The following is a 25,745-nucleotide window of genomic DNA, read 5'->3' on the forward strand; positions in this document are numbered from 1 at the left end:
CAGTAAAATATTTGGATACTGTCAGTGAAATGTGTTGCAAATACAATTAATACTAAAGAAGTAATAAATTAAAACATCATGCTTCGTGCAACAGTTTTACTGCATGAACAGCAAAAATGTAGTTAGTGATAAACTTTTTTTCCTTGCATCATTTTGTGCAGGTTGTCAGTGAGAGTGAGTTTCATAAAGGTTTGAAATTGTGTGTAAAATTTCTTGCAAGTCACTAACTTCTCTCATTCTCCTACATTGAATGAATAAAGTAGGCATATTCGCGCATCATGAACTACACTGCTTTCTTGCCCCCGCCGTTGTGATGGGTAGGTGCTTCTTCCCCTACAACAATTATTTCCAGACAGTATGTGATATGAGTACCGATTTTGGTTGAAAGTAGCCCAGGTGTTTAGGAGGAGAGTGGAATGAACAAACATAAATACATTTTTACAATATATATGGACACCAATTTCATTCATCAAGCCAGCAATACATCACAGTATACTAAATCATTGTCTTCTTTGAAACAGCAAGAAAATTTTCCTCTCTTCTTCTATATGCATAAGTATTTATTCTGCTGCAGATAAGATATTTTTCTTGAGTGTGGAACAATGTAATTCAACTGGGCCCAGGCTCCTAACCATATCATTTAACCCAGTTTGTGTAAACAGCTTTGGTTTTAAATTGTTCAAAGTACAATTAAATTCTTCATGAGTTCATTCATCTGCATCAAACTGGGTTTTGCCTCGTGAATAATATCATCAAAAATGTCTGATAGTTTAGGTGCAGGAAGATCAGGAGCATTACATAATCATTATAGTGCTTCCTTGGCTCCCTCCATATCATTTCAACGTTGTGTTATTAATTGAGATTAAAACTGCAAAAAGTGTGTTTGTAAATATTGATTGTTAATTGTTAAAAACAAATTGTGGGGATATAGTGTTTTTGTTACCACATTAGGATTTAGCACACTAAAACCCCTTAAGAATAAGCCGCTTTCATTAAAAAAAGCTTCATCATCATGGGCCTCTGTAATCTTAGATAGCCTTATTTTTCATGTAAGGTATAAACAGTTCAAGTAAATGTAGAAAAACTACATTTAAATGAATGATGCCAACATGATGAAAAGCAAGCATGTGAGATAAACAAAATTTTAAAGTCTACTTCATGTGCTATAACACTTCATCTTGTAAAAGTAATCTGCTTCCTTTTGTAGCATAGACAAACATTTTTAACATACAATTTTTGGTAACAGTTAAATGATGAAATTTATTAATGTAACAAGTCTTCAGTTATAATCTCTTTCAGAAAATTAATTACTTCTTTTATCATTTCTTATTACCTACTTTTGTGTCAATGGCTGCACAATTTATTTATTCAGTGTTTGGGATGTTAGCCAACTGGTCATTGCATACACCATCATCTTCAGTTTCTCAGTGAGTGCATAAGTGTCTTTGAAATTCCAAATCAGAAACACTACAGTCGTTAAAGTAGTTTAATATTATTTTACTAGGAACATCATGACTTAGTCATTTTCTGAATATATCCTGTTACCATGTCCAGTGTCTTTGAATTTGTCTGCACTTTATCGTTTGAACAAGTAAATCATTATTCTAATTAGACACTGACAGAGAACTAAATTATACTGAACAGTGTACAGAACTACCAGTCTGGATTTATCCACAGTTTTGCTTCAAATGTTAATGACTAGCTTCCATTCCAAACAGGTGAGTGTTGGCAGATCATACTGGTACATCATCTTTGTTTTTTAGGCTGTTTATGTCATTGTAACATTTTGTGTTATTTTTTAAAACAGACATTGATTTTCTACATTCTTGTATAACAGTTGCATATTCCTCAACTGAATGAGGTGGCTCAGTGGTTAGCGCACTAGACTCACATTCGGGAGGACAAGGGTTCAAACCCGTGATTTAGGTTTTTCATGATATCCTTAAATCGCTTTAGCAAATGTCGGGATAGTTCCTTTGAAAGTGCATGGCCGACTTACATTCCCATCCTTCCCTAATGCAATTGGACTGATGACCTTGTTGTTCGATCCCCTCCCCCAAATCAACCAATCATATTCCTTGTTTGTGCCTAATACTTCTCCTTATATTGTGTGAAAGACCCTTTACATGTGTAATGTGTAATGCAAATATATCATTGTTCATATAGTAATAATTTAAATGACATTATTTTGTATGATGTCTGCAATTTAAATTGTGCATAAAATTTGCTGCATTTAGCCTGTATCTTGTGTTGTGTGTTATTAATAGTATGTACAATTTTGCTCTGGGTTAGGCTTTTTAAACTACGGATAACTTGTGTTAATATTTTGGACATCTGTCAAAAGTAAGTCAGTTAACTGAAACAAGAACATGTATGCTCATTTGAAGTAACATTCAACATTGATATGCATTAAAGAAATTATGTGAATTCTATGTGTCATATTATTTTGTTGTATATAGTACACTGGTGGTGTGTATTTTAGTAAAATATTTTTAAACTAGAATATTAATCATTATCACATATTTGATTATTGGAGTTTGTTACACAGAAAGATAAAGCTTGTTACAAAAAGGTTTCTACAAAGTAAAACACCCAAAAATATATTTTAATACATATTTGCTCTGCAAACGTTTCAATGGTACAAAATGGGATTCTTCAGTGTGATAGGCTAGTTATAAACTTATTGAGGCGTAAGATATGAAACTGGGAATCTCCACGACATAAATGTGTACTATATTAGCAAACTCCTTCAATAAATTATTGCAAGTCTTTTGGTTCTAGGATTACAAGTCTCTGTTAGTAAATAACCAGTAAACCCATGTATAAGACAGCTGCAAATGTCTGATAACTTTACAAATGTGTTAAAGTGTTAAATATTTGACACTAAACATGCAAGTGAAAAAAAGTTCAGAAAAGGTGTGAAATTATGATCAAAGTTTGTTGGAAGTAAATAAATGTTCAAATTATGAAACACTGAATGAATATAATGTAGGTAATTTGTGCTCTGTTTTAAGCAAAAGCTTGTTTTTCGTACATCTAAATGTCTGTGATGAATTTCGTGTCATACAATGATATATTTTCAGGTTCATTCAGTGGTGTATGTGGATAGCGTTGAAAATAGTCAGTAGTAAGGAAGAAATAAATTAAAACGTCATGCCTGATGCAGCAGTTTTACCATATGAACAGCAGAAATAAAAAAGCAATAAAATGGTTCCCTTTCATCATTTCGTGTGTGTGCATGAGGGGGAGGGAGGGGGATGTCTGTGAGAAAAAGTTTTGTAATTTTGTGTAAAGTTTGTTGGAAGTCGCTATCTGTTGTCATTCTCAAAAAATACTGGTTGAATAATGTCCATGAATTTAGATGCCATCAATTACACTAGGTTATAGCTCTTAATGAGTAGATTATGACAGCATTTTGTATACAGTCCATAATTATGTGAAATATTGAGATACAAATTGTTGTTTTGCCTGGAATCCATTAATTAGGCAACTTCCAACTGGTACCAGGCTCTGGGTTCCAGGATAGTCACATGGTAAGATAAGTGTTAATTATACATACGGTGCCTGATGTAACCATATATAAACGAACAAATAACATTTTTTTCAACAATACCTTCATATTATATACGGCTGAATAGTATAATTGTGGAAGAAGCAGTTGTTTTAAAATGTCACACTTCTACAGAAATATTAAAGTGTCAGCTATGTTGGACATTGAGATAACTAGCAATGATTGTGGAAGAACCTCAGAAATTAAGAGCTTTTTAACTAAAGTTGCTTTTCTGTTCACTACCTTTCAACCCTTTGGAATGCCAAGGTTCCAACGGAAACAATTAAGGAAAATGAGTTGTTAGTGTGACAAGGCTTGGACTGACTTCTGCTGCAGGTATAACATACCGAGGCTGCAATCGGTGGAGAAATAGCCACTTTAGAAGAAGCTGAAGTTTCGGCTGATATCATCTTGTTTGGTTCTTTGGGATGAGAAGGTTCTGTTTGATTGAGGGGACTTCATTTTCTTAATATTGAATTCTTGTAAGAAATGATTAATAAAGTTGAATATTTGTATAATTATTAGTTTTCAGTAATGAAATCGTATCATCCTAACAAATATTAGGATTTAAATGGAGAAAATATCTACCATGTAAATTGTTTATTTTTAGAAGGGGAAAAAACAAGAAAAATGAAATTGCTCTTATAAATTAAGTGAAAAAACTAGAGTAGAGGTAAGTTACCTGTAACAGTGCATGAGATGCTTAAATAACATGAACAGATACCAGTTTCTTGTAGTTTTCAGAGGTTGTTTGTAGCAGCAGTTTTACAAAGAATAAGGTATGGGAAGGGTTAACACAGTTATGTTGCACTTTTATTACATGTTCTATAGTTCTTTACAGTTCATTGTGACAAACATTGACTAGTACCATATCAAAAAATCACTACTGTAGTTGGAGAAACATCTGACTAATGAGTTAATGAAAGTTTGACATCAATTTATATGAAACAAATGAACTGTTAATTGATGTCTTGTCGTTCCAAATGGTCACTTTCGCAAATAACATAACCCCACTATCTTTCAGTATCATAACTACATCTCTGTTGTAATGTGTGATTTGAGAGGTATGCCACAACACAGAGGGTTCTACAGAACTTTAAGTGTGAATGAATGAGTGGGAAAACTGAAAATGAATGCTGCAGTCTGAAGTGCAGATACATACTGGGTGGATATCATTAAAGTGCAGCTATGCACAGAGGACCACTGTGTTCTGTACTTATTATGTGTCAGTGAAACTTGGTAAATATTCTAATGCGTTAATGTAGAACCCATTCAGGCTGTGGAAAAAATTAGTTCCAGTTGTGCCCACTAGGTGCAAATCTAGTGCTGTGAATGGAAAAAAGTCATATAGAAATGTTTCCATATGTCTTGGATTAGGAATGGGATGTGGGCAGAAAAAGTGAAACAAGTGAGAAGGGCACAATGTTGATTTTATTGTTAACTGCCACTTACACAATTTGGTCAATGTATGCACCGGAGACATTGATGAGATGCCGCATATACAAAATGGTGTGATCAGCAGTTGCACGCAGCAGTGTCGGTGGCATTTGAGCAATGTGATACTGGCCTCCAGATTAGGTAGACATCCAGTGTGTCACTGGTAAATGTATTCTTTTAGCTATCCCCAGAGCCAAAAGTCCACATGGATTCTGATCAGGTGATCTTGCAGGTCATACATCTGGAAAACTTCTGGAAATAACACGTTTTTGGAAGGTTGTATTAAACAGATCTTTAACTGGGCGAGTTACGTGAGGTGTTATCCCATCTTACATGAAAACATTGGTTCCCACACAGCTGCACTCCTCCAAAATAGGAATCACATGCTGTACAAGAGGTCTCGATAACATGCAGATCTCATGTTACACCTGACAGGTGCTTATGGTAGATTCTCTTCAAAGGAGGACATACCACACAGTCCCATAGGAAGAGTGCAGTGGCTCTTTGTGCACCGCATGTGGTTTAACATTACCTTAAATTCAGCAGTTCTTTGTATTCACTGCACTCTTTATCGTAAAGTGTGCCTCGTCACTCCATGAAATATTGCCCGGCCACATGTCACTAACTACAATCTGTGCTGGAAACCAAAGAGCATACTGTCTCAGTCACTGCACTGTCTGGATCTTGCACGGGTACCAGTATATATGGACCAAACACTTTCCGTACTGCTGACCGTGAGATGGACAAATTTCATGAAACTGCAGGAGCACCAGCACTGCCTGAGGTACATGCTGCATGGTCAGTTAAAGCAACAGCAACCTTTTCAATAACTTCCACCAGGATAGGATGCCTTCCTATTACCAGGTACCACACCAAGCTCACCTGTGTTTTCAAATTTCATTATCATCTTCTTCAAAGCATTTAATGACCTTGGACCTCTCCTCAGACCTGTCAGTCAACAATACTATCTCTATGCAGCACTGTAATTTCTACTGTTCACATAAAACAGTTTCACTAAGAGTGCACAGTCTCACTTCTCGATAGCCATATTGTTCACTCACATCATGGCTTGTGAAATGACGGTGTGGATGTCATACTGTCATACAAACAGTGTACAATGCCAGATTTGCACCTGGTGGCCAAAATTGGAACTAATTTTTCTCCGCAGTAAATTATTTCCGCATTAACGCATAAGCATATGTAACAAGTTCCACTGTCATATAATAATTCTCTCTGTGACTAGCTGCACTTTAATTACACACATCAAAAGAAGATTTTGCATTACCTTGGTTCCAAGAGCTCCAGAACCTGTACAGAAAATTAGAATCATAAACATCATTTGCTCCTCTCCTTTGCTCATGAAAACCACACATGGCATGTTGCACCAACATACAGCGAGACCTTCAGAGGTGGCGGTCAGATTGCTCTACACACTGGTACCTCTGATACCCAGTGGCATGTCCTCTTCCATTGATGCGTGCCTGAATTCATCATGGCTTACTATCCACAAGTTCATCAAGGCACTGTTGGCCCAGATTGTCCCACTCCTCTATGGCGATTCGGTGTGGATCCCTCAGAGTGGTTGGTGGGTCACACTGTCCACAAACAGCCCTTTCCAATATATCCCAGGAATGTCCGATAGGGTTCTTGTCTGGAAAACCTGCTGGTCACTTGAGCAATGTCATTATTCTGAAGAAAGTCATTCACAAGATGTGCATGATGGGGGCGTGAATTATTGTCCACGAAGACATTGCCTCGCCAATATGTTGCCAATATGGTTGCTTTGTGGGTCAGATGGTGGCATTTACGTATCGTACAGCCACTGTGGCGCCTTCCATGACCAACAGCAGCATACATCGGCCCCACATGATGCCACCCCAAAACAGCAGGGAACCTCCACCTTGCTGCGCTTTCTGGACAGTGTGTCTTAAGGCTTTCAGCCTGACCGGGTTGCCTCCAAACACGTCTCGGACGATTGTGTGGTTGAAGGCATATGCGACACTCATCGGCAAAGAGAATGTGATGCCAATCCTGAGCGGTCCATTTGGCATGTTGTTGGGCCCATCTGTACCGCACTGCATAGTGTCGTTGCAAAGGTGTACCTCGCCATGGACGTTGGTAGTGAAGTTGTGCATCATGCAGCCTATTGCACACAGTTTGAGTCGTAACACGATGTCCTTTGGCTGCACGAAAAGCAGTATTCAACATGGTGGTGCTGCTGTCACGGTTCCTCCGAGCCATAATCCGTAGGTAGTGGTCATCCACTGCAGTAGTAGCCCTTGAGTGGCCTGAATGAGGCATGTGAGCGACAGTTCCTGTCTCTCTGTATCTCCTCCATGTCCGAACAACATCACTTTAGTCCACTCCGAGATGCCTGGACACTTCCTTGTGGGGAGCCCCTCCTGGCACAAAGTAACAATGCGGACATGATCAAACTGCGGTATTGACCATCTAGGCTTGGTTGACCTACTGACAACACGAGCTGTGTACCTCCTTCCTGGTGGAATGACTGGAACTGATCAGCTGTCAGACACCCTCTGTCTAATAGGCGCTGCTCATGCATGGTTGTTTACATCTTTGGGCGAGTTTAGTGACATCTTGGAACAGTCAAAGGGACTTTGTCTGTGGTACAATATCCACAGCCAACGTCTATCTTTAGGAGTTCTGGGAACCAGGGTGAGGCAAAACTTTTTCTTGATGAGTGTATAACTACATGGTATGAAGGCTTATACTCATTAAAACTGTGATCAGATGAACATAAAACAATTTTAAGTAGTTTTGAAAACTATAATTTCTTTTGTAAAAGTTAATAAACAAATAAGATTAAAATGAGTTTATTTTAAATAATTCAGAACTGTAAACCAATACAGTTACAAGCTGCTATGGAGTAATTGATTACTGCTAAAGCTCGTAAATACCAAAGAATAGACTGTAACAGGCATGATTAAGAAGCAATAGGAACTAATTGATGCACTTTAGAATATAAAGTTATTGGCTATGAGAAAACACATGACAGAGAAATTTGTGATTATGAGCTAGATGCAAAGAATGTTATATCATTTAATCATTAAACATGTATAGAAACTGATGTTTTGGTGTTTGAAAATTTGTTAAGTGATCACAGCTGGGTAGTTCTTATTTCAAACCGGACTTAATTTTTCATTCAGGCGTATATCAGCTGGATTTAACATTCACAAAGCAAGTTTTCATTGTTACAAGGGCTCTCCTGTCATGGGTACACAATTTGTAATGTGGGAAGAAGTAACTTCATCATACAAGGTGGCAAATAAAGTAGCCCAACATTTGTTTCTGTTCCAAACAATTTATTTCAGTCACGATACAGGAAGGTAAAATGGAACTCGTGTACAAGTTAAATGAAGGTTATTTACTGTGAGTCACACATTTGATGTGACTTCTGAAACATGTAGTAACTTTTTGAGCACCCAATTTTGTGATAACTTAAGGATGAAAATCCTCAGTACTTCCACAGGCCACAATGATTAGCACTCGGACATCCTAGATTGCAGTTAGGTTTGAAGGGGAAACCTTTCTGTGCAGAAGTTAGTAAATGAATCATAAGAATTCAAATCATAACTATTCAGATGCCCAGTCTGTTCTTGTGGATGATGACCCGCAAATTTATTTAAAATGAAATAAATTAAAATTGGCAGTCAGAAATTCTGAAACAGTATTTGGTCTGGGAGGCCATCCCACATAAGCCATTCATTTCGTAATTCTAACCCTTAAGCAAAAGCTGAAGAACGAAAATGGTAACTAGTATGATAAGGCAACATTCCAGTTTTTAGTCTGCTCAAACTTTTCAGCATTAGATTGTCTTATGATCACCCAGATGAAAATGTGATTCATTTGAAAACCAAACATTTTGGAATGATATTTTCATTTACAGCCGTGCTAATGCCATTTTTTGTTGACTGTTACATCCAGTAGATCTTGGTCCAGACAGAGGAAGTGTTTCTAGTCCGATTAAAATAACTTGACAGTTGACACTTCACACGTTGGAGCTAGTTTTGGTTTCCTTCAGTCTGTATGCTTAACATCACACCCAAACCTTTGCCATTGCCAAACTGCCCAAATTCCTCCTCCAGCTTTCATTCTTGATGTGTTTGGATCCCAAGTCCTGGGTCAGACCCTTTTGTTTTGTATTTCATCACACGGTAACTTACAACAAAAGCAACGCGCGCACATGCGCTCTCTCTCTATCACACACACACACACACACACACACACACACAGTGATGCTAATGAAATACATGTTTCATACACAGCACTAACCAAACACTGCTAGATCATTCTGCACGAGGCGCAATTCCGTGTGATTTATACAATTATTATAATCACAGAGATTGGCTTACATTGGATGAGCTTTGTATGACATTGTGTGAAGCTGAATTTTTGAAGTCTGTCAATTTATCATTGTGACTCAGACATGAGAGTCTTAAATATAAGAGCCTTATGTACTGTAATGGCATAGCTGAGTGATTAACGTGTAAACTTCACGGGTAGAAGATTGAAGGTTTGAAACTCATCAAATGCAGCAAATTTTTTTATTCTTCTAAATCTAATTGAAAGGCTTTGATTATTATTTTTATTCAATTAACTGGTTTAAATGTAATTTTATTTTGTTTCTAATACTTTGCTATGTCATTTTCATCATCGTATTGACCTTTCATTTTCTCCCATTTTTCTTCCTATCATTCTTTTTTCATTTGTAATCTGCTTGTGTAACATTTAATCTGCAACCAAGTGCCAACTATAACTGCTCATTGCTTAGTAACACAGCACCCCGTGTAACCAGTGTGAGGATAGTTTCAGGTAACCAAAATTACAGTTCAGTTTAGCTTTAAAACTGAAATTTTGTTGCAGAAGATTAATATACAAACAAAGATTTTATGAAATTTTTCTGTCTTGAGTTCACTCGCTGAAGTTAGCCTAAATGCCATGAACAAAGTGATTGTGGTTTTAGTGGTTTTAGTCCTGCTGCAGATTATCTATCACCGTTTTATCAGATGCATTGCACATCATGAGAGTGTGGTTAGGTTAGGGCACAAGTTTAAATTCCAGGCTAGAAAACCCATCACATACCGCAGTTCATTCATTGCTCACTTAAAATCAGCTCTTGACAGAGCATCTCCTATTTTCATCACACCTCGTGACAGCTGCTTCTAACATTGCTCCACATTATATGTTAACAGCACTTGTGAAGTGACCTGCTGTGTTCGTGTGTTGCCTATAACCGAGAGGTAGCTGGCAACGGATGTGGCAATACTGTAAAGGCAAGTGACAGATGTCAACTATCAAGTAATTTTAATCAAACTGTAGAGGAAACACCACACTTCTAGAATCAAATAGGAAATCCACACAGGTTTTGAGGTCGTGAGAGATACAGTAGGATAGAATATGAGGGGAAGTTAACAATGAAACTTGAAAGCCTGGAATATTTGAAATGGCAGGGATGGCATTAAATGCACAAATAAGGAACGGGAAAACAGAAAAAGAAAGGAGCCAGAAATGGACAGTTCCAGCAGAAAAAGAACAAGTCAGGACAACAAAGCTGAACAGTGGCAAGGACAAAATACAGGACAGAAAAGGAAGTAAGAAATTCTTCAAGTGTAATAAAGGGACAGAAAAAAGAGAGGCAAAACAGGAGTGAGTAGCATAATCTGAAGTCAGTCAGATGGTGGGTTCCTTGTGCTAACCTCTGACCTGTAGGGGAGGATCCATATTGCTTATGTGTTGTAAGTGGCACATGGATCACTTAATTTCCTAACATTCCTCTTAGTTACTACCAACTATAGACTATCTGAAGGCAAACTTATGACTTTCCTTCCCTCACCTACATAGATTTTTCCATTTATTTATTTTTAGCAGTTTTAGAGCTTTGACACGCACTGAGAAGGCATCAGCTGTGGCATGATTTCGAAATGCCTGCAGAACGTTTATTGTGTTTGGTTAACCTACATCTGAAATATATTTCTCAAATGTGTGCATTTTATCTTGAAAGACATTGGCTGTCTCTCAGATAGTCAACTAGCAACCACCTAAAAGTTAATGCGAACCATCTTTCCTCTATACTGTAATCAGTTTCACATTGCTGCCTGCTTCACTATGCAGCTGAATTACACTGTCTGAGCAATGGTACATCAGAATTCCATCCATGGAAACTTCCTTTACAATGTGAACTTGATTCCAATGCCCGCTCCAAATGAGGTGTGGCAGTGGATAAGACTCGACTCTAATTCAGGGAGAGAAGGTTTCAAATTGCGGCTTACCTTAACCAGTCCTGTTATTGTCAACACCCTTTTCACTTATGTCCTCCCCCCCCCCACATCCAGCTCCCCCCTTTTCCTTGTCCCCATTTTTTTCTATTTCTTCACATAGATGTTTTTAGAAAAATTATGAAATCGATATAAAAATGCTGGTGAGTAATAACCCTTTCTACATCTACATCTACATCCATACTCCGCAAGCCACCTGACGGTGTGTGGCGGAGGGTACCCTAAGTACCTCTATCGGTTCTCCCTTCTATTCCAGTCTCGTATCGTTCGTGGAAAGGAGGATTGTCGGTATGCTTCTGTGTGGGCTCTAATCTCTCTGATTTTATCCTCATGGTCTCTTCACGAGATATACGTAGGAGGGAGCAATATACTGCTTGACTCTTCGGTGAAGGTATGTTCTCGAAACTTTAACAAAAGCCCATACCGAGCTACTGAACGTCTCTCCCGCAGAGTCTTCCACTGGAGTTTATCTATCATCTCCGTAACGCTTTCGCAATTACTAAATGATCCTGTAACGAAGCGCGCTGCTCTCCGTTGGATCTTCTCTATCTCTTCTATCAACCCTATCTGGTACGGATCCCACACTGCTGAGCAGTATTCAAGCAGTGGGCGAACAAGCGTACTGTAACCTACTTCCTTTGTTTTCGGATTGCATTTCCTTAGGATTCTTCCAATGAATCTCAGTCTGGCATCTGCTTTACCGACGATCAACTTTATATGATCATTCCATTTTAAATCACTCCTAATGCGTACTCCCAGATAATTTATGGAATTAACTGCTTCCAGTTGCTGACCTGCTATTTTGTAGCTAAATGATAAGGGATCTATCTTTCTATGTATTCGCAGCACATTACACTTGTCTACATTGAGATTCAATTGCCATTCCGTGCACCATGCGTAAATTCGCTGCAGATCCTCCTGCATTTCAGTACAATTTTGCATTGTTACAACCTCTCGATACACCACAGCATCATCTGCAAAAAGCCTCAGTGAACTTCCGATGTCATCCACAAGGTCATTTATGTATATTGTGAATAGCAACGGTCCTATGACACTACCCTGCGGCACACCTGAAATCACTCTTACTTCGGAAGACTTCTCTCCATTGAGAATGACATGCTGCGTTCTGTTATCTAGGAACTCTTCAATTCAATCACACAATTGGTCTGATAGTCCATTGCTCTTACCTTGTTCATGAAACGACTGTGGGGAACTTTATCGCACGCCTTGCGGAAGTCAAGAAACACAGCATCTACCTGTGAACCCGTGTCAATGGCCCTCTGAGTCTCGTGGACGAATAGCGCGAGCTGGGTTTCGCACGACCGTCTTTTTCGAAACCCATGCTGATTCCTACAGAGTAGATTTCTAGTCTCCAGAAAAGTCATTGTACTCGAACACAATACGTGTTCCAAAATTGTACAACTGATCGACGTTAAAGATATAGGTCTATAGTTCTGCACATCTGTTCGACGTCCCTTCTTGAAAACGGGGATGACCTGTGCCCGTTTCCAATCCTTTGGAATGCTACGCTCTTCTAGAGACCTACGGTACACCGCTCAAGAAGGGGGGCAAGTTCCTTCACGTACTCTGTGTAAAATCGAACTGGTATCCCATCAGGTCCAGCGGCCTTTCCTCTTTTGAGCGATTTTAATTGTTTCTCTATCCCTCTGTCATCTATTTCAATATCTACCATTTTGTCATCTGTGCAACAATCTAGAGAAGGAACTACAGCGCACTCTTCCTCTGCGAAACAGCTTTGGAAAAAGACATTTAGTATTTTGGCCTTTAGTCTGTCATCCTCTGTTTCAGTACCATTTGGAGGTGAAATATTTAGCACTACCAATAGACACATACAAAAGTAAAAGTACACAACTCTGTAATTCCATTCTTGCTTTCAGAATGATTAGTTCCTTTCTCCCTAAGGACGCCAACGATTTTCTCTCATAATTTAATAGTTTTGTTGATTGAATTTCCAAAGTTATTTTAACAATTTTAAATATAGTTTTTATTGGGGTTAAGAAATATTGCTATTAAAATGCCTGATCAATAGCACAACTGATAAATATGCACTTATGCAGTATAAATTCACTAGTGCGTGTCTTAAATTAGATTATGTTAATTCTAGCACAAATTTTTATTCTAGCATAAAATTTTATTGGTTAAAATATCTGTTCTATATGTTCCTTCAATGTTGCAACAGCTGCTGCCTTCTCATTGCTATTCAAAACTCTAAAACTATTAAAAATAAAGGCAAAGACATCATGCTTTTCTTTGCAAGTGTTGGTCAGCAGTTATGGGTCATGGATAAGGATGAAATTTTGCACATTTTTTGTTGCAAAAAACCTGGTTCTTGAAAATATAAGCATTGAAGCTTTCTATTTTGTTCAAGTCTTATTTATATTAGAGAATGATGAGCTGGTTGAGTGGGGAAGATTTAGAGACATCATACTTTAAGCTATTGGTGAAGAAGTGTTTGACTTGTTAGCAGAAAAGGTACTAGTAATATTACTTATTTTGCAATAACATATCTTGGTCTTTTGCTAGGGATTATCATAGTGAAGTGTTGTTTTGTGTCTTGCAAATAACAGGTCTATTTACATTTCTATCTCAGAATTAATGTCACTTATGTAAGAAAAAAGGTTTGAAGTATGCACCTTCACATTGTTGTTATCTGTTGTAAATCCTTCTTCACTAGATTGCGGGATCCATTGCTGACACAGTACACAGTGCAAAACATAGTTGTAAAAAAAATAACTTGCATAGTTCCACTATCTTTAGTTTCAGTATTCTATGTTCTGAAGTACGTAGAGTATCTGGGAAATCATTGAAGCATTAAGAAATCACTTCTGTTTCTGTTGTCAAAGCACATAGGCTAAACAAGCTTTCAGACTCAATGACTTTGCAAAAATATGAATTATTGTTACTGCAACAAAATAAACTATAGCCTAAGCAAAAATGTGTTGGTGTGTCACACTTGCAATACTAAAAACCTGTATTTTGAACTAATTATGTTAATTTTGTTACATAGTTATTTATATGTACTAATACACATCATATTAGTATTGTTGAAGCAGTGGGAAACAACGTGATTCATAAATTTAGGTGAAGCTAAATATTTTTTAAAAAATGTTTAAGTGCTTACAGACTGAAAATAGTTTAAAACATTGTTCCCGGTTACTTTCTAGCTCAAACTATTCAATATTTCTGCATTTTTAGCAACTCCTTGCTTATCCTTTATTTGTAGGATATAATTATTCTTTATCACCTTGGGTGATATATTTTTAGCATGTATCTTTATGTGATAAGGCTTTTTTTAGTTTTGTCCTCTTCTTTGAGTTAGCATTTTATGTATGATTATTTATCCATTCATTTATTTCATGCTTAGGTTGCGCAGCAACATCGGTTAGAAACCTCACTCCTCGTAGCAACGAAGGACCTAAATCAGCCTCCCTTGAAGATTCTCTTGATTGTCTCAGCTCAGAAATGGTGAGCACCTCTCATGCTAGTACATACATCCACATAAATAGTCATAGAATATGAGTAGACTATTTCATTTGAGCAATGTGTCTTGTGAATGAATATGTAGGAAGTAAATGCGTCCTTCATTTAAATAGGCTGCAGGACTTGATTTGCTCAGTTTTATGAAATGCAAAAAATGTCGTGGAAGTAATGTGTGAATGATTGTATCAGCTTTGTTGTTTCTTCCTCTCTACTTGATTACATATCCATTAAACCCAAAGGAGTGAAAGGGGGGAGTGCTTGTTACAAATAGTGCAGTAAAATTTTTTGAGACCCTAAGTTTAAAGTATGAGATTTGTGTTTTTTCTTATTAGTGGTAGGGAAGAAGCTACTAATGTAAGTATGTGGTTGGTTCCTAATTTACGTAACAAAATTTGTGGTGGAATGAAACAAGAATAATCAATATGTTGTATGGTTGGTGGCAGTTTTAATGTCATCATTTTATTATTATTTAGATCTATGACTTCATTTAATTGCATATTTATCTCTGTACTTGGCATATCATATCAGCATTCTTAATTTTTGGAGAGATTTTCTCTCCCAAAGATTTTCATATGTTTGGTGCTATACGTCTCTCACAATCTAATCTCCTATTGAAGAAGGACGAAATAACACAGTGAAAGTAGCAAGACCTGAGATGTGTGAAGTTTAGTTACTACAGGAAGAAAGTTCGCATGATATGTTTCAGGGAAGACTAACTGAACATATACAGACAGTCCCAGTCAGTGAAACTTTGTAACTTGAATGAAATAATGTAAAAAAATCTTTGGACAAAAGTAGTCAGCAAATTTCTTGGCAAGAAGGGGTTAAGCAAACACATCAGAAAATAGAAAAAAAGGAAAAACCAATAAAAGATAAACAGGCAACCCGTCATAAGTATCTCCAGATGGGGGGAATGAAGCTTATATAACATATAAACAAAAACAGAATTCAGAAAGAATATTATCTGATAAGCACCAGAGGGGTGGTAGAACAGATTTGTTTGCGGAATAAAGGATAATGTGCATTGTTTGCAGAATAAAGGATAATTTGCACAGGCCACAAATAATGAGGTACATAATAAAGAAATGTCTTAGCCAAGAAGGAAGGGAAAAAGTTAATCAGAATTTAAAAGCCGTCACTCACTGGGTACAGTATTACAAAAAGTTATGATTTGGCGACATCTTCAAGGAAGGAAAAACAAACTTGAAAGAAAGAAGTGTTGATTACGTAACAATTAAAAAACTAGAAAATTTGCTTAGGACATCAAAAAACTCTAAAGCGATTTGTTTCAGTGGAATAACTTCAGAACTATTGAAATGCGCCAGTAAATCCTTTAAATTAACATTGTTGCACCTATTTAATATATGCTGGCACTGCTCCAAAATTCCTTATAGCATGAGGAAAGCATGGGTGATTTCTACATTTTAAAAAATTGAAAGAAGAATAACAATAGACAACTGGGGGACAAGTTTATTAAACACCACTCATAAAGTATATGAAAAACTAATTAATGAAAGATTACATTCTGCGTCAGATGCTATTTTGGTTGAAGAATAAGCAGGGTTTAGAAAGGATGACTCATGCATAAACAAAACACTTTGTTTGAATATACTGATTAAGAGAAGAAGAGAATTTAACCATGAGTCACACACCTGGCATTCATTCATTACAAAAGAGCCTTTTGGCAGTCAAAAGATCAGTCCTTTGTGATATCTTGATTAAACGAGGGTATCGTCTCCATCTTGTGAATGTCATAAAAAGCTCATGCCTTGGCACACAAATAATATTTAAAACAGAAAACCTGCTGTCTTATGACCTGCCAATGATCAAGTTGTTATTGAGCAAAAGGAAGATTACATGTTGAGATCCTTATATAATCAACATATCTGCTTGGGATATAACATGTGAGTCTCTGCACAAAAGAAAGAATATAGCCTTTAGACAGAAATATACAGTCCGAACAGAAATAATTCTTAGATAATAGATCTATTGAATGAGTGTCTCACTTCTAATACTTTGGCTGTGATATAATGACACTGATCATGATCTTGATAACAAACTGATTAACTACCAGACTAAATGTGCAAGATGTGGTCATCATTCTCATAACAGTGAAGTTTGCAATATAAATCAATCGTTAAATGCTGAGTGATGAGGTGGAAGTGCATAGATCCCTTCTGGTTCATTTGATGTGTAACATGGTAACACGGGTTTCTCGCTTTGGCACTCAGTTTGGTTAGATAGTCAATTCTGCTATGTATCCCTTATTCTTATTATTATTTTCTCACACAACCAGTCCTCTTTTTTCCTCTACAGTTTGTCTTCTTTGTATGTGTATACAAAACATTATCATGTATTGTACAAATAAAAATATTAGCTATGTGTGAGTTCTGTGTGTTCCAAGTAGTGCAGTTAGTCACACTGAAAGCACTTCTGGTAGAGTTCTGTGTTGATAACCAAAAATTGCTTTTATTTTACTACAAAGTTCACATCTACTCTCACAGTGGAGAAAATAATACAGTGCATAAATGAAGACATTTCCTTGCAGGAGTGTCACGCAGGAAATGCAATGTGGTTGAAAAACAGTGAGGGGCTTGAGGATGAGAGAATAGTGCCCAAGAAGGACGAAACAAACATTATAAGAAATGAAAAGAAATTCATAAGCCTAAGGACTTAGGGGATTTGGAAGAGCTCAGAAATTATTGGCGGAGAGGGTTGATATGGTGACAGAAAAGAGAGAGGAGAGGAGGAAGGGGGGAGGCAGATGAGGAGATTCTGGAGAGGCAGGTAATTGTGGAAACTGAGACTAGAGAAGTTGCAGGAGCATTTCATGTGCTAGAGACATAAGTCTCATTTGCACAGCTCAGAACAGCTTGTTTTGAAAGGCAGAGAGGATGAAAGGGAGGATCTAGTGGCAGAAAGTGGTAAACCATCAGTTACCAATGTGCTTTGCAACTGGATATCACATTTGCCATTAGTAACTCACATAAATGAACAGCAGTTGTTTGCATTGGCCACACTGAAAGCTATGTAACTGCTGTATAATGTAAATGGAAGAAGTAGATGCTTCCACAGTTCATTGCAGTCTTTAACGTAGCATTTATTGACACTGTATACAATGTGTTTTCTTCTCCACTTGGATTATAGTATGACAAGTGCCATTTTGTTGAAAATGTATTCATTTTCCACTGTAAAGGTGATAATTAAAATGTTTGTGGGACTTTTGTTGCATGTTTTATTTGTGAGCCTATTTGTAATTAAAAATTTTTAGTAAAACTTCTCAGATGAACTTACGCTAAACACTGTGTTTTTTTATCTTTGTCTCTGTTCTCATGAGATACTTACTATGTTGATCAGCTTCACAATTCCTCTCCCTTCTATACTTTTTTCCTTGTCCTATGCCCTTTTGCCCTTGCTTTCTCTCTTAACTTCTCCATGTCTGTATATTACAGCTGGCCATCCTTCTGTTACCTTTTTCTTGTAATCATTTTCTTTTTGATCTTTCAAAACTCTGTTAGTCTTCTGTGTTACTGCTTCTGTATTAACAAAAATATTGAAAGGATAGATAGCTACTCACCACATAGAGGAGGCATACATTACTACTTGAGAAATATACGCAAGTACAATCATGCTGGCTGTTGTCTTCATTTGAAGGAATTCCATATTTGCTGCTAAGTATTTTATTTTAAGAATGTGTCCTTCATGTAAAACTTTAATATTGAGTATAGGCCACAGAGTGCTTCTTCAGTTGGAGTTGACGTCAACATATAGCCCAGTTAATATAATTTTGGTTTGTTATTATTAACGTAAATTTTTCCAAGAAAACTTTGGTATGGTTCCTTTGGTGATAGACAACCAGTTCTTTCCACTATACTTGAAAACTGCATTTCTTCTTTTTAAAAAACTGTGTTGTAGAATATGAGGTTTCAGCAAAGAAAAGGATGGGAAGTAGAGATATAACCTTAACCCTATACCTGGCAATATCCCTTGGGACCAATTACCTTGTTTTGTTTTGTAGCAATGGATACACTTTTATACGCATTTCTGTGTCCTTTCATTATCAGGTACATTTCAAATGAACATCAATATCTTCTTTACAAATGTTATAAAATGGTTCAAATGGCTCTGAGCACTATGGGACTCAACTACTGAGGTCATTAGTCCCCTAGAACTTAGAACTAGTTAAACCTAACTAACCTAAGGACATCACAAACATCCATGCCCGAGGCAGGATTCGAACCTGCGACCGTAGCGGTCTCGCGGTTCCAGACTGCAGCGCCTTTAACCGCACGGCCACTTCAGCCGGCACACATGTTATAATTGCAGTTGTTAAATATATCATTACAAAGGTATTAGTCATATACATATTTATTTTCTAAACCCATTTTTTTCCCTAATGTAGTGTTCACCCAAAATCTGTGTTACACTGATTGGTAATGGACTTATTCCATTCAAACTTGATTTTCATTTTATATATATATATATATATATATATATATATATATATATATATATATATATATATATATATATATATATATATATATATAAGATGATGTGACTTACCAAATGAAAGTGCTGGCAGGTCGACAGACACACAAACATACACACAAAATTCAAGCTTTCGCAACAAACTGTTGCCTCATCAGGAAAGAGGGAAGGAGAGGGAAAGACGAAAGGATGTGGGTTTTAAGGGAGAGGGTAAGGAGTCATTCCAATCCCGGGAGCGGAAAGACTTACCTTAGGGGGAAAAAAGGACGGGTATACACTCGCACACACACACATATCCATCCACACATATACAGACACAAGCAGACATTTTCATTTTCATTTCAACCTCATGTTACACTTTCCACCTTCTAATACCATGTCACCCTCACAACACCCCCACAACGACCCCATTAAGTTTTATTTACATTCCCTCCGCAAACATGCCTTCACCCTAGCCAGATTACGCTCGCATATTTTATTTTCTCAGGCTTGTCTGACATTTGGCATAACCCCCAAAGGCCTCACACTTAAAGTTCCCATCTCTGGCTGCAACCCTTCTTTCCATCAGTCCCTATACCAGTTCCACACTGAACAATCCATTGCCCTCACCCATCTAATCCTTCACCTACACATCAACTCAGCCAATGAACACACCCGTCAACTCCTATCCTTAATAAAAGTCCTCAATCTTTCCTCTCCCACATCCACACCGGCTATTCAGAGCATCCTCCTACAGGCCAACCGCAAATTAGAACAGCATGCCACCCTTCACCTCAAAAAACTATCCAATCTCCTGGTTTCCCACCTCCGGAAAGGCAACTCACTTACCCTTCACAACCTTTCCAGCAAACCTCAACCACCTCTAATTGCACACAAACCCAGTCTCTCCCATCTACTCAGTCTCCCACTTCCAGCTCCACTCCCTCCAAAACCTCAAAATTCCAATCAACAAAATCTGGCACCACAACACCCAAATTCAGTAGTTAACCTTTCCTCCAAACCTCTCTCCCAATCTGAAACCTCTGTCCTATCCAAAGGCCTCACCTTCAGCCCCACTCCCAGATTCAACCAAACTGGTCTTTAAATATGTCTGCTTGTGTCTGTATATGTGTGGATGGATATGTGTGTGTGTGCGAGTGTATACCCGTCCTTTTTTCCCCCTAAGGTAAGTCTTTCCGCTCCCGGGATTGGAATGACTCCTTACCCTCTCCCTTAAAACCCACATCCTTTCGTCTTTTCCTCTCCTTCCCTCTTTCCTGATGAGGCAACAGTTTGTTGCGAAAGCTTGAATTTTGTGTGTATGTTTGTGTTTGTTTGTGTGTCTGTCGACCTGCCAGCACTTTCATTTGGTAAGTCACATCATCTTTGTTTTTAGATACATTTTTCCTACGTGGAATGTTTCCCTCTATTATAATTATATATATATTAATTTTGTTACTAACGCAACTGTTTCTGTTTTTGTAGTTGCGATTCTTTCTTAGTTAGGCTATAATTTCATTATGTTGATCCAAATTTCCGTTTTCCTAAATGCAGTTTTTGGTATCCATGTAACTGATCTTACAGGACAGTTCTACAACCCTTTTCTTTTTTTACACCATAACCAGCTTCATTTTCCTGCTGTATCACAACTGCCATAATTTGTCTTCATAGAATTTCTCCATCCTGTTTCTCTACTTTGTTATCACTCCCCTCTCTATCTTACTGTCTTCCTTCCCATATACAGTATCTGATCGAAAGTTTCCAGTCATCCTCATGTAATGCAGAATTGACCAATAGTTCTCATGAGAGTTGGACATGCCAGTAAAAAGGAGACAGAAAGTGTTGCATTGTTGGTTGAGAAGCAGCAACACAATTTGCCCACTAGTCATTTTGTGTGTCCTGAATAACAAATCCACGAGGAACATTTCAACCAATCTAAAGCTGCTGAAATCAACTGTTGGTGATACGATTATGGAGTGGAAATGCAAAGGAACAACCACAGCAAAACCAAGACCAGACAGAGGTCATGTACTGATGGACAGGGACCATCAAACATGGGAGGGGGGGGGGGGGGGGGGGGAAGTTGTGTAAAAAAAATAATAGTATTAAATCAGGGGAAGGAATCACTCGTAAGCTCCAAAGTGCTACCAATTGTCCAGCTAGCACAGTGACTGTGGGCAGGGAGTTAAAGAGAATGGGTTATTTTATGGCTGAGTAGCTCCTCATAAGCCACACACACATTTGTGTACTCAGTGTTAAACGACACTTGAGCTGGTGTAAAGGGGTATACCGCTGGTCATTGGATGACAGGAAATGAAGGATTCGGTGTAATGAATCACACTATACCCTGTGGCAATCAGATGGAAGTCTTTGGGTTTGGCAAACACTGGAGAATGTTAACTGCCATTTACATATAGTGCCTCAGTGAGGTATGAAAGAGGTTGTGTTACAGTATGGGGTGTTTTTCATGGTTATGGTGTGGTTCCATCATTGTGCTGGAAATGCACAAAAGCATCACACAGCATTTTGTATTGTGTACATTAGAGGAACAGTTTGGAGATGATGATTGCTTGTATCAGCATGACAGTGCACCCTGTCATAAAGCATCATCTGTGAGGCAGTTACATTCCTCAAATGGACTGGCATGTCCAGATTCCCACCCTGAATCCAGTGGAACAGCTTTGGGATGAGTTAGAATGTCAACTTTGTTCCAGACCCCAGTGTCCAACATCACTACCTTCTCTGGTTTCGCCAGCCAGAGTGGCCAAGCAGTTCTGGGTGCTACAGTCTGGAACCGTGCGACCGCTGTGGTCGCAGGTTCGAATCCTGCCTTGGGCATGGATGTGTGTGATGTCCTTAGGTTAGTTAGGTTTAAGTAGTTCTAAGTTCTACGGGACTGATGACCTCAGCAGTTAAGTCCCATAGTGCTCAGAGCCATTTTAACCATTTTTTTCTCTGGTTTCAACTCTTGAGGAAGAATGGACTGCTGCTATTCCTCCGCAGGCATCCAGACACCTCACTGAAAGAGTCTCCAGTGGCATTCAAGCTGTCATAAAGGTGAAGAGAGGACACACCACAAATTAAATTCCAGTAATAACAGTCTGGATACATTTGATCAGATAATGTACAAGTCTTTGTTTTGCAAGTTTTGATGTATCATTACTTTCAGTTTTTCAGTTTAAACTAACTTTATTTTGATGTTCAGTTCATGCACAATCCATTTTGACTATGTGCTCTAGTTATTAGTTACCTACAGAAAAGGAAACAAGAAGAAATTCTATAACACATCAATAACATTTACAGAATGTCAGCAGCATTCTCTCTGAGCTGTTCATATCTTACCTCTATCTTCCATGTCTATCGTAACATTTCTGCCTAATATTAATGTCTCATGAGTCTTCTTACCACACCCGTAACATTTCTGCCCAATATTAATGTCTCATTAGTTTTCTTACCACATTAAAACATATTTTCTCTGTGTGTTCTATCAGTTAAGAACCTAAACTGCTATTGTGTACTCCAGTTCATGTTCACATTGCTTTTGGCTGTATGTTTGCTATAATGTATGTGAGGAACTATTAATGTAAAGTCCACCATTCCTTCATCATCCCATTAGTTGGTTTCCTATCACTCATTTTAGCTGGAGAAACATTGGAGATGTTAGGCATAAAGTATTAATATCTCTCCAAAATTATTGCTATGTGACAACATTTCTAGTTGCCACCTTACTGATGTTATTTTAATCTCAGCTTTCTATTTCTTGTGTTGTGTACCCCAACCAGCGTAAATTATGGATAGTGAATGAATCAATTTAATAAAGTGGGAGAAGTCAGAATTAAATGTACATTTGTATTTAATGCTTCATATTAATGTCAGATCTAATGAGGCACATGGACAAAATGGTGGAATTTTTTTCCACTACAATACAGTTGCAGCTGTTCTGAAATAATGTAATACATTTTCTTTTTGTTGATGACAGACCAGTCTTTTCTTAAATATTCATACCGCACTGCAGGTGCTCAGAAATAAATATCGTTTCTGCTTATAAGTCATTTATTTTTTGCATTATGAAGGCTTGAATGTGAGTGGATATCCACAGCCTGTAAGAATGGAAGAGGAGAGTTATATAATTAGTGGTAGATAGAACTGTTGATTCTTCACTGTGACCCAGTTTGTGCAAAATGGATTGTGGCTATAAATTTCTAAGAAATATTTCAGTTACTTTCAAACAAATTTAAACAATGGAGAATCCAGGATGGAATAATTACAATACAAGGTGTACATAAAGTCTGGGAACACTTTGAATTATTTATTTCACAAGAACCAAACAAAACATTGTACAGATATCATACATATGTCATTTTGAAGAGAAACCCTGAAAGTTGTCTCCCCCCCCCCCCCTTTCATGTATACCGCCACAGTGTAGTTCGGTAATATTTGCTGATGCTCAGTGCTAGTCGCAAACTTGGCAATTTCAGGTGCAGAGCGAGCTTTCTGCATGTTGGAGTTCAACAAAAACAAGTGTCCTACAGCTGTTCAAAGGATGTTTATAACCAAGTACAGTAAGAAGCTACCAACAAGGAAGGCCATTTACCACTGGCACAACAAATTCTTTACGACAGGTTGTTTGTGCCCGGCAAAGAGTAGTGGACATCCCACTGTGAGTGAAGTGAATGTGGAGCGCGTATGAGAGACATTCAGGAGTAGTCCAAAGAAATCGAAATGGCTCCAGTGACAGTGTGGAGAGCCCTTCGACAGAAGCATTCGTGGGTACCTGAACACGGAGCTGCCACATCGATGGATCGGTTGTGCTACAGAAGGGGACAGCTGTTTCATGAAATGGCCTCCCCGATCACCAGATCTCACTCTGTGTCACTTTTTTCTTTAGGGACACATTAAAGATAAGGTGTATGTACCGCCTCTACCATGTGATGTAGCAGAGCTCCAGGATAGAATACAGGAAGTGACTGTCACAGTCGACAATGCCATGCTGGGACAGGTATGGCAAGAATTCGATTACCGTATGACATCTGCCGGGTCACTCATGGTTTGCATATTGAATGTTTTTGTAAAAAAAACTTTCAGAGTTTCTCTTCAAAATGCAATATGTATGACATCTGTACAATGTTTAGTTCTTGTGCAATAAGTAATTGAAAGTGTTCCCAGACTATATGGACACTCTGAATTATGAAAAGGATAGATTAATACTCACCATACAGAGGAGACGTTGAGTCACAGACAGGCACAACAAAATGACTGCTGAACATGTAAGCTTTCAATAAAAAGGCCTTCTTCTAAATTCAAAATGGTCACCAACACAAACTACATCCTCACTCGTAATTAATTCACCTTTGAAGGTATCACCTACAGACATATCTGTGGCACAAAAACAGGCACCTGGATGGCACCATCGTATGCCAATCTATTCACAGGCCATCTAGAGGAATCTTTCCTAACCAATCAGAATCCCAAACCCTTCGCTTGGTTCGGGTTCATTGATGACATCTTCATGATCTGGGCTGAGGGTAAGGACATTCTAACCACATTCTTCCAGAATCTCAACACCTTCTCACCCATTCATTTCAGCTGGTCCTCCTCAAACTGACAAGCTACCATCCTCGAAGTTGACCTGCATCTCAAAGATACATAAGTACCTACATACAAAGCAAACGTACCAACCATCAGCAGTACCTCCTCTTTGAGAGTTGCCACCCATTCCATACTGCTGAGACCTTCAACAGATCAAAATTACATTCCCTACCTTGTATAGAAACACATCTCCCATGCCTTGTCTGCCCAGTTCCACCACCTGGCCATAAAGGAGCGCTCCCCTTGTGATTCATTACCACCTAGTACTGGAACAACTGAATCATATTTTCTACCAGGGCTCTGACTATCTCTCCTCATGCCCTGAAATGAGGAATGTCCTACCCACTATCTTTTCCATCCCTACCACAGTGGTATTCTGCTGTCCACCAAACCTATGCAGTATCCTTGTCCATCCTTACTCCTCACCTACCCCCAACCCCAACCCCTTACCTCATGGCTCATATCCCTGCAATAGACCTAGATGCAATATCTGTTCCATACATCCTCTTACCAGTACCTACTCCAGGCCGTCACAGGCATCACTTATCCCACCAAAGGCAGGGATACCTGTGAAAGCAGTCATGCCATTTATGAACTAAGCTGCAGTAACTGTGTTGCTTTGTATGTGGGCATGAGAACCAACAAGCTGTCTGTCTGCATGAATGGCCACTGCCATACCATAAACGAAAAACAACTGGACCACCCAGTTGTTGATCATGCTGCCCAACACAGTGTGCTTCTCGTCAGTGACTGCTTCACAACCTGTGCCATATGTATTTTTCCTATGAATACCAGCTTTTCTGAATTGCTAGGTGAGAAGTCTCCCTGCAGTATATCCTACGTTCCCATAACCCCCTTTGCCTCAAATTTCAATAGCCCCTGTCCTTCACCCACATATCCCC

The 25,745-nt window shown here is 38.2% G+C and overlaps 1 protein-coding gene across 7 annotated transcripts in view; it reads left to right on the forward strand.

Annotated features, from left to right (window-relative positions):
- Nucleotides 1-25,745, forward strand: part of LOC126248507 (phosphatidylinositol 4-phosphate 5-kinase type-1 alpha-like) — a 300,192-nt gene that overhangs the window by 251,035 nt on the left and 23,412 nt on the right. For 6 of the 7 annotated variants that reach the window (XM_049949546.1, XM_049949548.1, XM_049949550.1 and 3 more), the window contains one exon: nucleotides 14,669-14,769. In XM_049949546.1, coding sequence (XP_049805503.1) covers nucleotides 14,669-14,769 — 101 coding nt within the window. Of the gene's footprint in view, nucleotides 1-10,200; nucleotides 10,282-14,668; nucleotides 14,770-25,745 lie in introns of those variants that run through there. The other variant, XR_007545495.1, reaches the window with a different exon arrangement.

The sequence above is a fragment of the Schistocerca nitens genome, chromosome 3 (assembly GCF_023898315.1).
Source record: "Schistocerca nitens isolate TAMUIC-IGC-003100 chromosome 3, iqSchNite1.1, whole genome shotgun sequence".
Classification (NCBI taxonomy): Eukaryota; Metazoa; Arthropoda; class Insecta; order Orthoptera; family Acrididae; genus Schistocerca; species Schistocerca nitens.